This window comes from Hevea brasiliensis, chromosome 5 (genome assembly GCF_030052815.1).
Source record: "Hevea brasiliensis isolate MT/VB/25A 57/8 chromosome 5, ASM3005281v1, whole genome shotgun sequence".
In the NCBI taxonomy this organism is placed as follows: Eukaryota; Viridiplantae; Streptophyta; class Magnoliopsida; order Malpighiales; family Euphorbiaceae; genus Hevea; species Hevea brasiliensis.
The window spans coordinates 115,013,109-115,026,047 of NC_079497.1; the positions used below are offsets into that span (position 1 = coordinate 115,013,109).

General features: G+C 33.0%; 1 protein-coding gene and 1 pseudogene across 8 annotated transcripts; one reads left to right on the plus strand and one right to left on the minus strand.

The window, feature by feature from the left end:
• LOC110633451 (probable E3 ubiquitin-protein ligase EDA40) lies at window positions 1-3,651 on the plus strand. 8 transcript variants are annotated; one of them, XM_021782078.2, is made up of 4 exons: window positions 1-473; window positions 551-702; window positions 1,099-1,181; window positions 2,000-3,651. In XM_021782078.2, the coding sequence occupies exons 2-4, from the start codon at window positions 633-635 to the stop codon at window positions 3,356-3,358; spliced, it is 1,512 nt and encodes a 503-aa protein (XP_021637770.1). In that variant the 5' UTR covers window positions 1-473; window positions 551-632; the 3' UTR covers window positions 3,359-3,651. The 8 variants fall into 8 exon arrangements, with proteins under 8 accessions (XP_021637770.1, XP_021637778.1, XP_021637787.1 ...); XM_021782086.2 differs by having other exon boundaries at window positions 1-434; XM_021782047.2 differs by having other exon boundaries at window positions 2-473; window positions 1,083-1,181.
• A 178-nt stretch (window positions 3,652-3,829) lies between these two features.
• LOC110632120 (snRNA-activating protein complex subunit-like) lies at window positions 3,830-5,065 on the minus strand (annotated as a pseudogene).
• Window positions 5,066-12,939: the final 7,874 nt, after the last annotated feature.

The window sequence follows — 12,939 nt, forward strand, 5'->3', positions numbered from 1 at the left end:
CTCTTCATTTTCATTTCACACAAGCAAAGCACAAATGCAAATTTGAATCTGTCATCCATGCTATTGCTAGTTGCTAGTGTTTGTGTGATTCCTTCTAATATGATTACAAACTTGGGTACTGAAGGTTTTCTTGCATAGAAAAAATATACTAATAATAAGAACAAAATTTGTTAGCAGAAAATCTGAAATTTTTAGTTAAACCCAAGAAAGAAAAAGATAAAATGAAAATGGAAAAGAAAAAGGAAAAGGCAACAATCAAGAAAATAAAAGAAAAGAAAAGAAAAGAAAGAGAGCAGTAAAAACCAAAAAGCAGTTTTGGAGATGGAGGCATTATAAATATATGTATATTGTATGGTTGTTTGTTTTGGGGGTGAATGAAAGTGAAACAAATATAAATGTGAAAGAAGAGGAAGAATAAAAAAAAGCGAAGGCAGGTGCTGAAGAAATTGCTGAATCTGGCAGAGCCTGCCCTTGTCTGCACTTTTCTTCTGCTACTTATATATGCCACTCTCTTTCTCTTGCCTTGTTCATTCCTAATATTATTTCTCAGGATTAGAAGAGGCTCCAGATATGGGAGTGGGAGGAGCTTCCTCAAAACTGAAAAGGGTGGCCAGGAAAATGGTGGTTGCTGCATGTGCCTCCTTCTCCTCGAGAAAGCCATCTGCTCTTGTGGATCCCCTTTCCATCGACTCTTCTGTCAATGTAGGTGTCTTTCTTTCTCATCTTTTTGTTTTCTGTATCAAGATTCAAAATAACACACCACTGCTTCTTAATTATTTTCTTGATTTCTTAATACAGTCCCTTTTCTAGTTATTTCCTCTATCTCTTAACAATTCTTACTGAAAATTTCTTTAGAGAATCAATCAATCATAAATGAGGCAATATTCCCAGCTTTACTCTCATTCCCTCCCCGTTCCCCCTTTTTTCTTCTCTTTTTCTTTCTTTAAGAAATTTCTTTATCCCCCTGGAAAGATTATGGAATTGATTAATGATAAAGCCACTCTTAATTTCTTACACAATCCATTCCCGTAATTTTGTACGAAAATTAATTAAAAGAGTACTAAACTAATCATAATTAACAGGGGTCTGATTCTACAGCAATGTCTCCTGCAAAACCAAAGAAGAGCTCAGAGGAAGCAGAATCCACCACCATCAACAATGACCACACACTGGCTTCTAAGGTAGGCTGGCTTCGTTTTTCAGAGCTAAATTCATCTCAATCCTCCGTTGGAAGCATTCATAGGCAAAGCCGTTGTGGAATCCAATGTTCCTCAACTCGGAACTCTCTCATGTTTATTTGTCCGCTTTTGCACCTTTTGTCCATTTCCATTTCAAATATTAGGCATTCATCTGTTAATTCAAATTCAAATTTCCATACAAACACCAGAAACTTGAAGTAGGTTCAGCAATTGCAATTCATGTGTACTCTTAAGAATGTTATAGCACATTCCAAATTCCCATCACGACTTCAAGGTCCCATCTACCCACCAGGCATTATGATCACATGATTTCTTGTCACTGTTGTGCCGCCCCTTCCTACTATTTTAATTTCAGTTTATCCCATCTTTAGAGATCTCATTTTAAAATCAACAGCATTTTTAATGATAATGTTCAATCATAATAAACTTAATTGTCAAATATTTGGCCCACTTGTTTTTCTGCAAGTCAATTTTTTTTTTCTTTTTAGGAAGTAATAATCATTATACTGCTATTAGTAATTTACTATCTAACAATAATAACATACCGGATAGATCTAGATGACTGCACAGTATAATCACATCAAGGGCAGCAAATGGATGTAGATGTACGAATTGATTTTATTTTTGGCTGCGTGTTTAATTAAGAATATACATCTCCACTTTATTTTCCTCTCTTGAAGCTCAACAGGGCAATCGTAGAACTGTCCCAATTGTTGTCTGATACATTCACATTTTAGCAAATGGATGGAGATGTATGAATTGGGTATCTAACCAACTTTATGCTTGTTCATTTGGTGCAGCAGAACTTGTGCGCAATATGCCTGGAAGCTCTGACTTACAGCACAGGGAACAACCCAGGCCACGCTATATTTACAGCCCAGTGTTCTCATGCTTTTCACTTTGCCTGCATCTCATCCAATGTACGCCATGGTAGTGTCACCTGCCCCATCTGCCGTGCCCATTGGACCCAGCTTCCTCGCAACCTAAACCCACCTTGTTCGTTGTCTTGCAACCAAACTGACCCCATTTTCCAAATTCTTGATGACTCCATTGCCACTTTCCGCGTCCATAGACGCTCCTTCCTGCGCTCTGCCCGTTACAATGATGATGACCCCATAGAGCCTGAGGACACCTCCAACCATCCACGCCTTGAGTTCTCTCTTGTGCCCGTGCCACCAACACTCCTTCATCATCCATGCACTCAAGCCACTGGACGCAGCTCACGCTACCATAATGTTCACCACTTAACAGGCTTCTCTTCTTCATTGTTTGTACACCCACCAACTTCTTATACATGCTCCTCCTCAAATAGGAGACCTGCTGTCTCTCTCTCTGTAAAATCAACACATCAAAGAGCAATAGACTTGGTTCTGGTTGCAAGCCCCAACGGACCACATTTGAGGCTTGTCAAGCAATCCATGGCATTAGTGGTATTCTCCCTCCGCCCTGTTGATCGTTTGGCTATTGTGACTTACTCTTCATCTGCTTCTCGCATCTTTCCATTGAGACGCATGACATCCTATGGTAAGCGAACAGCTCTGCAAGTAATTGACCGTCTTTTCTTCATGGGGCAAGCAGATCCGACTGAGGGCCTCAAGAAAGGTATAAAGATACTTGAAGATCGTGCCCACAAGAATCCAAATTCCTGTATCTTGCATCTCTCTGATAGTCCAACGAGATCATACCATGCCATCAACATGCAATATCCCATTCCAATCCATCGGTTTCATGTGGGATTTGGCTTTGGAACTTCCAATGGATTTGTCATGCATGAGTTTGAAGAGTTCTTAGTGAGACTGCTTGGATGTGTGATCAGAGATGTTCAATTGAAAATTGGGGAAGAAGGCAGAATAATAAGGCTTGGAGAGCTAAGAGGCAATGAAGAAAGGATAATTTTATTAGAATTGGGCAATTCTGGACATGTCTGCGTGGGATACAGCTACATTGAGGGCGGAGTTGATGAGTGCACCAGAACGGGAGAAACTGTGGTTAGTTTAAGGGATAAACGGGAAGCACATGATACTAACATAGATGCTGTCGTTGCAGGGAGGGAAGCAAACATAATTGGAGGGAGGACTAGTAGCGTTGAGAGTTGGGATTACCATGATCCTTACATGGCTAGAAGATGGGCTAAACATTTGCATGGTTATAGGCTTTGAATTACAGAATCAAAACTTCACCATACATATATGCATACATCAATCAGATCCACAAGAAGATTTCAGTCATTCTGTGTGAGCTTCCTAATGGTTGAACAAGCAGCTATGCTTAAACTGCGGGAAAAAATATGTTTTAATGAGAGTGCTTTAACAAAATCCACAAATGTAGCTAAAGACTTGCAAAATCATACCTCATCCTTTAATGCATACTTCCATTGCAACTTTGTAGGACTTCTTAACATCAGCTGCTTATAAATTTAAGTAAAAGCATTCAGTATATATTTCCCACAAAATTTGCAACTTGGAAGCCTAATGCAATACATACACTAAGTAGCCAGCACTGTATAACACACTTCAATAACTTCCATGATACTCCAGCAAGCGCATTCAGTAACACATCGAGTCGGTAATTTTAATAATCAGGAGTCTTTAGAGTTATGAACTCATGGAATTTATCACTATAATTAAAAATATGGTTGTCAAGAAAGGTACTTGTTCAAGCAATTGCAAGTTCAAAAACAAAGATCTAATACAAGAATTAGTCATGAAGATAGTCATAAGTTAAGAAATCACTGTATAGTAGAGATCCATTCTCAGAGTAGTGAAAAAGTAATAGCAGTCATTACAGAAATAGCGAGGGTTATCTGGGGTCCATTTGTCATCCACAGTCACTTTTGTAGCCCTGAAAATGTTGTCAACATTGCATTTCTGGAAACATAATTTTAGTGAGAAAATTACTATTGGATAAGTTGCCCGCTTCTGGACATCCTCAGGATGAATCAACCTTAGGTCTCTGATAACAATGCTATGCTTGCAGTCTCCCTGTATCAAGTAGTTTCCCAAACAAAAAACCAAATAAATACATGTTATAAGGATGCCTACAAGAACACACGCTGACATAAAAATACAACCACCAGCTCATGCCAAACACAAATTTGAGATGATGAAACTCAAAAACTCATGTCATTTGAAGGTCAAATACCATACAAATGATTATTAAAAATTGGAGTCAATATTTTAGCCAAGTAAATGTAAAGGTGAAATTGCACCTGATGATAGTAGAGGTATCCAGCACCAAGACGAAATCTCAAGTCACAAAACCTTGTTTTCTGCATGTCAACACGTCTGAATTGGGGCAACTGAGAAGTTGTTACCTCACCTATGACTGCTTTCTATTTTCGTTGTAACTCACCACTTATGATACATTCCCATTTTCCAAGAGCATCATCCTTTGAGTTTGTAAGCCAATCAAAAATAGGTTCACTGTTATCTATTGCAGATGAATCCCTTGTATCATTGCAAAACACATCCTACACAATTGTACATTCCATTTTATAAAGTGACAAAATATCTTTGTGATAAAACCAAACTAGAGTGAATAGAACTTACTTCTATGAGAAAATATCTAGATGGATCATAATGCCCTGCCTTTTGCATCCCTTGGTCTGTCATGCAATAAATCCTATCCCTCATTTCAGTTAACATTTATCTTCCTAGGACCAAGAACTCTTGTGTCTATAAAACAATTCAAAATGAAATCATAACACTATTGGAAAGGAGAAAGTTAAGCCAAGAAAAAGATTATGTATATTGAGAAACAGCAGAAAAGTGGAAGCAAAACCAAATCACTACCCAGAAACTCATTCATACCCCAGAGGGAGAGAGAGAGAGTTATGTTAACTCAATTTAAAAAATATACATGCGTATTGCAAGCATAACCATTGAATTGTAAGCAAATTTCTACCAAATAGATGAGACAATTGCTACATGAACAATAGCTGATAACCATTCTTAAACAAAGCATAAGATTTTAGAAAGGTCATCTACCGAATAGAATATATACAAAAATTGAAGGGTCCTATTTAGAGAGCGAATTTCAAATAGAATACTATATTGCTTCTTAATACATTCTATCCTGATTCCCGAGCAAATTTCATGTAAAGAACAACAATGATTCTTTATACATAAAAAAATTAAAAAAAAAAATAAAAAAACACGCTTTATTCTCGGTCATAACATTGAAAGAAAAGTCATCATAGACATGCTATGTTGTTGATAGAGCATCATCTACTCCTCAAAAATACTTGTACTAAGGAAGCATATCCATTCCCAGCAAAGCAAAAGTTTACACATTTAGTTAATTGTACAGTAGAGTAGCGAAATGCATGTTTCTTTCATGATTAAAATATGCAAAACACAAATTTTTTTTAGACAAGAAGCCAGCAAATTCTTTATCAATCCATCCTCAATTCCCATAATTCTAGGACTAGGAGAGCAAATAGATCTTATCTTTTAGATCTAAGGGCCATATTTTTTTCTACAAGTAATCTTAAAAAAGGTTTGCATGCACACGCAAGGCCTTCAATTATTTTCCTGATATTTTGGAATGAAACGACATAATAATATGGTAAATTACAAATTAGCACATAGAGAATTAGTTTGATAGGAAATCTCTAAATCAAAGACTAGGCTTGCAATAGATAGCTCCAGAGTGCAGATTAATACGTCAAACTCTTCCAAAATCCTTAGCCTAAAATGAATACAGCAACCTGCCTCAGACCAATTTTTTTTAGACCCTGCAAACTTCTAAAAGAAGTCTAGCCATACAAAGAAAACAAAACGATTTCCAAATTATAAACCTATGAGACCCTAAATAAGTAACATACATTCTTTAACCTTTGCTTATTTCAATTTAATAAATTTATATTTAAATACAAACATAAATTGATAATTTTATTAAAAAGTCACAATCTTCATGTGAATACAAGCATTACATCATTTAATAAAATTTTTATTTGTATAGATTCAATAACTTCTTTTATTGAAATTTGATTCCTAAAAATTTAATTATAAAAATTTAATTTACAAATAAGTTAGTTTGACAAAATATTTTACGGTTAATCAAATAATTGTATATATATTTTTTCACTGGAATTATTTTAATTAAAAATAATATATTAAAGTCAATATTTTTTTTATTATATTAGCATCGATTTTTTTTATTTTTTATATAAAAAGAATATTTTAGTTATTAATTTATTATTTATAAATAATTTATTAGTATTAAAATACTTTTCAATCTTATTTTTAAAGTTTCAATCTTATTTTTAAAGTTTTTTCTCCGTATCATAAAAAAATAAAATTATGTAAAATTATATATCAAATAAAAATTAATAATTTTGATACTTATTAATATAGATGTGCACAATTAATTTTGTTAAACCAAATTAAAAAATTAAATTGAAAATAACTAGTAATAAAAAAAATCAACGTTATATAAAATTATACAAAATTGAATATATTTTACTATTATGTATATAAACTCTTAAATAGTATTGGAAAGATTTTTTGCGTTAATTATATATGTTTTTAAAAAATTATAAAATGATAAAAACTAATTAGTTTTGATAAAATCAACACTTATAAACTAACAAAATAACAAATAGTTAAAGTTATATATTTATAAAATACTTATAATTACAAAATTATATCATAATAACAAATTTTTCATCATAAATTTCACCTTTATAAATTTTTATTTCTATTGATATACTTTCATTAACTTAATCTGAAAATGATAAGTGTATATACAATATAAATATCATGAAAAATGAAAAATTATTGTATTATTATAATAATAATAATAATTAACATATTATAATAATATTATATCATATAAAGAATTAATAAAAAATAATATATAAAAATATTAAATTATAAGTACATACAACAAGTATATGTGCAATACACGTTTATAAAAGAACTAATATATATAAATAATTCATTCCACGCTTAAACCATTTTAATAGATATTGGTATGATTTTCTTGTGTAAACCTCGCGTAAGATAATAACAAAATGAAATAATATTTACTAGGTAAATTTTAAAATTACATATAATAGAATAATTTATATAATAAATGATAATTTTTAATATGTATGATAATATTATTTAACACAAAATATAAATATGAAAATATAATTTTATAAAATATAATAATAATAATAATAATATATGAAATTAAAATAATAAATAATGATAAAATAAATAAATAAATAAAAATATATAAAATAAATAGATATTTAAAATATAAAATAGATAATAATAATAAAAATTATCGTATGCCAATTTGTCACTAGTAACATGGCTAAATTGGCACACAAATGGCTAAAATAATGACAAAAATCGATAAAAGGGTGTCAATTCTAAAAGGTGACGACAAGACCCTGAGAAACTTTATCAACCAAAAGTATAAAATAAATTTTTTACCGAAAAATAATTACACACCAATTTTTCGCTAATAACATGGCCAAACAAGCACGCAAATGGGTAAAATACTATAAAAACTTCTGAAAGGTAACACCGGGTCGTCAAGAAATGTTCACCAACAGAAAGCACAAAAAATAATCCCCCACCCCAAAATGGTCGTATGCTAATTTTTTGCTAATAATATGGCCATATAGGCACGCAAGTCGTAAGAATATTGTAAAAAATTGGTAAAATGATACCTCATCTAAAAAGCAATGCTGGGGTCTCTAAAAATGTTCATCAACTGAAAGAATAAAAGATATTCTTTCATCCTAAAATGATAAAATGCTAACTTTTCTTCAATAATGCGGCCACATAAGCACACAAATCACCAGAATACTATAAAAAATCGATAAAATTGTACCACCTTTAAAAGGCGATAATACTACCAAAAAAAATTGATAAAAGGATACAACTTCTAAAAGGTGATGCAAGGCCCTAGGAAACATTCGTCAACTGAAAGCATGGAAGGAACTCTTCTAACCCAAAATGATTACACACTAATTTTTGGCTAGTAACACACCCAAACAGGCAAGCAAATGGCCAAAATTTTGTAAAAAATCGATAAAATGGCACCACTTCTAAAAGGTGACATCAGCACCTTGAAAAAAATTTATCAACTAAAAATATAGAAGATATTCTTCCACCGCAAAATGGTTACACTCTAATTTTTTACCAATGATATGGTCATCCAGGCACTCAAATTGCTAGAATACTACAAAAAATTAATAAAAAGTTATCACTTCTAAGAGGCAATGCCAGGATCCTGAGAAACATTTGTCAGCTGAAAGAACAGAATAAATTCTTCCGCCCTAAAATGATCACAATTAACTTTTTGCTAATAATACAACCAAACAGGTATACAAATAGCAAAAATACTGTAAAAAATGATAAAAGAGTACCATTTCTAAAAGGTAATGCCGGGGCCCTAAAAAACATTCGTCAGCTGAATGCATAGAATAAATTCTTCCACTTTAAAATGGTCACATGCCAATTTTTGCCTATAAGACAGCCAAACAGGTACGTAAATGGCCAAAATACTATAAAAAATCAATAAAAGCATACCACTTCTAAAAGGCGAAGCCAGGGCCCCAGGAATGATTCTTCAACTAAGAGTATCAAAGATGTTCTTCCAGCCCAAAATTGTTACAAGCCAAATTTTCATCAATAATATGCCAAACAAGCATGCAAATTACCAAAATATTGCAAAAATTCGATAAAATGGTAGCACTTCAAAAATGCAACACCGAAGCCATAAGAAATGTTCGTCAACTAAAAGTATAGAAGAAATCTTTTCATCCTAAAAGGTCACACACTAATTTTTTGCCAATAACACTGCCAAACTGGCATGCAAATAGCCAAAATACTATAAAAAATCAATAAAAGGCCACCACTTCTAAAAGGTGACGATGGAGTTCTGGGAAACAGTCATCGACTAAAAGGTATAGAAAATATTCTTCCACCCTGATATGGTCACATGCAAATTTATTGCCAATAAAATGGCAATACAAATATGCAAACCATCAGAATATTGCAAAAAATCTATAAATGGGTACCATTTCTGCAGGGGCATGCTAAAGTCCCATAAAACATTAGTCAACTGAAAGCATAAAAGAAATTCTTTCACCCTAAAATGGTTGCACACTTATTTTTCACCAGTAACACAGCCAAATTTGTATGCAAATGGCCAAATACTCTAAAAAATAGATAAAAGAGTACCACTTCTAAAAGGCGACACTGAAGCCCCAAGAAACATTCATCAACTGTACACATAAAAGAGATTCTTCCACCTTAAAATTTTCATGTGTCAATTTTTTGCTAATAATACAGCCATGCAAGCATGCAAATAGCCAAAATAGTACACAAAATTAATAAAAGGGTGCCGTTTCTAAAAGGCGACGTCAGGGTCTCAGGAAACATTCATTAATTAAAAGGCATAGAAGATATTCTTCTACCCAAAAATGATTACACGCAAATTTTTCACTAATAATATGGCCATATAGGTACACAAATCTCTAGAATACTGTAAAAATTTGATAAAAGAGTATCACTTCTAAAAGGCGACATTGGGGCCATGGAAAACATTCATCAACTGAAAGTATAAAAGATATTCTTTGACCTCAAAATGGTCAAACACTAATTTTTCACCAATAATAGTATAATACAGCCTCACAGGCAGGTAAATCACCATAATACTGCAAAAAGTCAATAAAATTGTACCACTTTTAAAAGGTGAAGCCGAAACCTTAAAAAACATTCTTCAACTAAAGTATAGAAAAAAAATTTTCCACCCTAAAATGGCGACACGGAAATTTTTTGCCAATAATATAGCCAAATAGGTACATAAATAGCCAAAATACTATAAAAATTCGATAAAACTATACCAGTTCTAAAAGGGGAAGCCGAGGCTGGGAAATGTCCATCAATTGAGGGCATAGAAGAAATTCTTCTACCCCAAAATAGTCAAATACCAATTAACATTCATCAACTAAAAGTATAGATAAAATTCTTCCACCCCAAAATGGTCACATGCCAATTTTTAGCCAATAATACTGCCGAAGAGGCATGTAAATAGACAAATTACTACAAAAAATATATAAAAGGGTATCACTTCTAAAAGGCGACACTGGGTCCTATGAAAAACTCATCAACTAAAAGCATAAAAGATATTCTTCTGCCCAAAAATGGTTGCATTTCGCCAATAACAAAAACTGGCATATAAATGGCCAAAATACTGCAAAAAATCAATAAAAGTGCACCACTTTTAAAAGGCAATGCTAGGGTCTCAGGAACATTCATCAACTGAAAGCAAAAAGATATTCTCCTACCTCAAAATGGTCACACATGAATTTTTCGCCAATAATATGCCCATACAATCACGCAAATCACCAAAACACTATAAAAAATCGATAAAAGGGTACCACTTATAAAAGGCAAAGCCAAAGCCCCGAGAAATGTTCATTAACTGAAAGTATAGAAGAAATTCTTTCACCCTAAAATGATCACATGCCAATTATTTGCCAGACCCTAAAGTCTAAACTCTAAACTTCAAACCCCAAACCTCAAACTGCAAAATTGTAAAACCCTAACCGCAAAACCTTAACCTTAATGTCACGACTCGATTTATGGGTTGGACCAGCACTAAGACTTGGGTCAGTATAAGGCCCCCGAAGCCTGTAGTAAGCCTAATTATATATAGCCCAAACACATAGCGCATAAAAGTAGTCTAATTTTAAGAAAATAAATGAACAGAGTCCGACAATAAACTGGACTATCCAATGGAGAATATCAATTCACCTGACCTATAATACAAAATATGAAAAATCTGGGAAGCTCAGCTCACCCTCATAATCCTCAAAACAGATAAATAAACATTTGGGAGCTCAGCTCCCTCCATCCACAGTAATAAGATCCCAAGCATCCAAGCAATCTCACATAACTGAGTTTACAATTCCATAAAATTAAGTTATTACAACTCTATATGAAAATAATATAACTACTGGTACATGCAGAGTTCTAGAATTAAAACAAAGATAATAAAAGCACAACTAGACTTTTTTTGTTAAACCTGCAAGAAAAGAAAACAGGTTATTCTTAATAAGTCCACCTGTCACCTAAGGAAAAATAGTTAAATAAGGGTGAGCGTTCGACTCTTAGAGTAAGATATTGATTTTAAATATAATTTTTATAAATATCTAAACCTAATACATTCCTATGTATGAAATGTAACATATTCATATAGTTTCAAGCAATTCAAACAATATTCTCACAAAAGATAATTTGGAGTACTTACACACTCGTATGTTATATCAATATATATATGGGAGCTAATCCCCTTTACAACTCTCTTAATTCTAATACCTGCCAGCAAGGTCAACTCAAGCCAGACTTTCTTTTAATAATCTGAGTGTGGGGGTCAGCGAGATCAACTTAAAGTCATACTCACCCTGATTTATCCATATATAAGGATTGGTCCCAACGAGTCAAACTCCAGCCGCAACTGCCCATCCTACCCAAGTCCACATCTATACCATACACATACCAACACATGCACACAGCTCCAAATTAACTTAAGGCGACATCCACAAACAAGTTCAATAAAATATGCAACAAAAGAGCACACCTAGCAAATAACTAAATATATTTATACATATATGTGAATGCATGAACATGCCTTGTATATAAATTATTAATATTAAAATTATAAATAAAATCAATATCTACTCACAGATTAACTGAAGATCACTGAGGCAGCTGAGAAGAGGAAGAGTGTTGACTCAGATCACCTAAACAATTACATTCATGAATTTATCAATATTAAAACAGAATAAAGGACTTAAACAATTAAAAACACTCTATATTTTATGTTAAAAATTCGACAGAATTTTTCCTACACCTAGGACCTACCCAACCTACAAAATAGCTCAAATAATACTTTCTAATCCAAAGGCCTTAGGCCCACAATACAATAACAATATACTGCCACTTCCGGGCCTGCCAAACCAATCAATTCTCACATAATTACATAATTTAGCTATTAAGTTTGTGACTAACATTTTGCAAAAACTAACCAAATTAACCTAAAAATTCTATAATTCTTTCCTGCAGTCCTTAACAATGCCATTCTACTATTGCAATTTGAATTATAATTTTATAACTACCCACGAATATTTTATGAATATCTATTCTAAGCTCAACATTAGGTAAAAAGGAAAATTTAGAATTCAGGTTTACCTACATCAATTTTGATACCTGAAACATGTCTGAGGCATCTAAAAATAGTGAGAAGCACTATAATATTGATCCACTTCTGAATTGGGTTCGGCAGCCCATCAGTCTGGCCAAAAAATATAGTTTTGATTGCTGGTGAAATTTCCTTAAAACGAAAATATTTACACGAAGCCCGCAATACCAGAAGTTAAAATATAATTTTTATTTAATTAAAAGAACTCATTTAAGACCCGAAAAATCACTGGCAAGCTCATGGGACTCGCCAAAATTTTGGTGTTAGAAAAATTTCAAATCAATGTCATTGTAAAGCTCTCGACGAGTAGGACGCGCTGGTAGTCTTAGATTTTTGATAAGATTTACAGTTTAGGTGAAATCTAACACAAAAGTTAAAATGGGCTAAAACTTCTGAAGCTTAATTTGCACAAGCTGGGAAACGATACTGTGCAAACTTGGCATCTACACGATGTTCATGAAGAGAGGAGTGTTTTGATACTAAGAACGTCAGAAACGGTGAGCGGATAAGGAAGTTATGGTCGAAAAAA

Coding starts and splice junctions, on each gene's coding strand:
- LOC110633451 (XM_021782047.2), top strand. CDS start 571: ATGGGAGTGGGAGGAGCTTCCTCAAAACTGAAAAGGGTGGCCAGGAAA. Junction 703..1,082: donor CCATCGACTCTTCTGTCAAT/GTAGGTGTCTTT, acceptor CATAATTAACAG/GGGTCTGATTCTACAGCAAT. Junction 1,182..1,999: donor ACCACACACTGGCTTCTAAG/GTAGGCTGGCTT, acceptor CATTTGGTGCAG/CAGAACTTGTGCGCAATATG.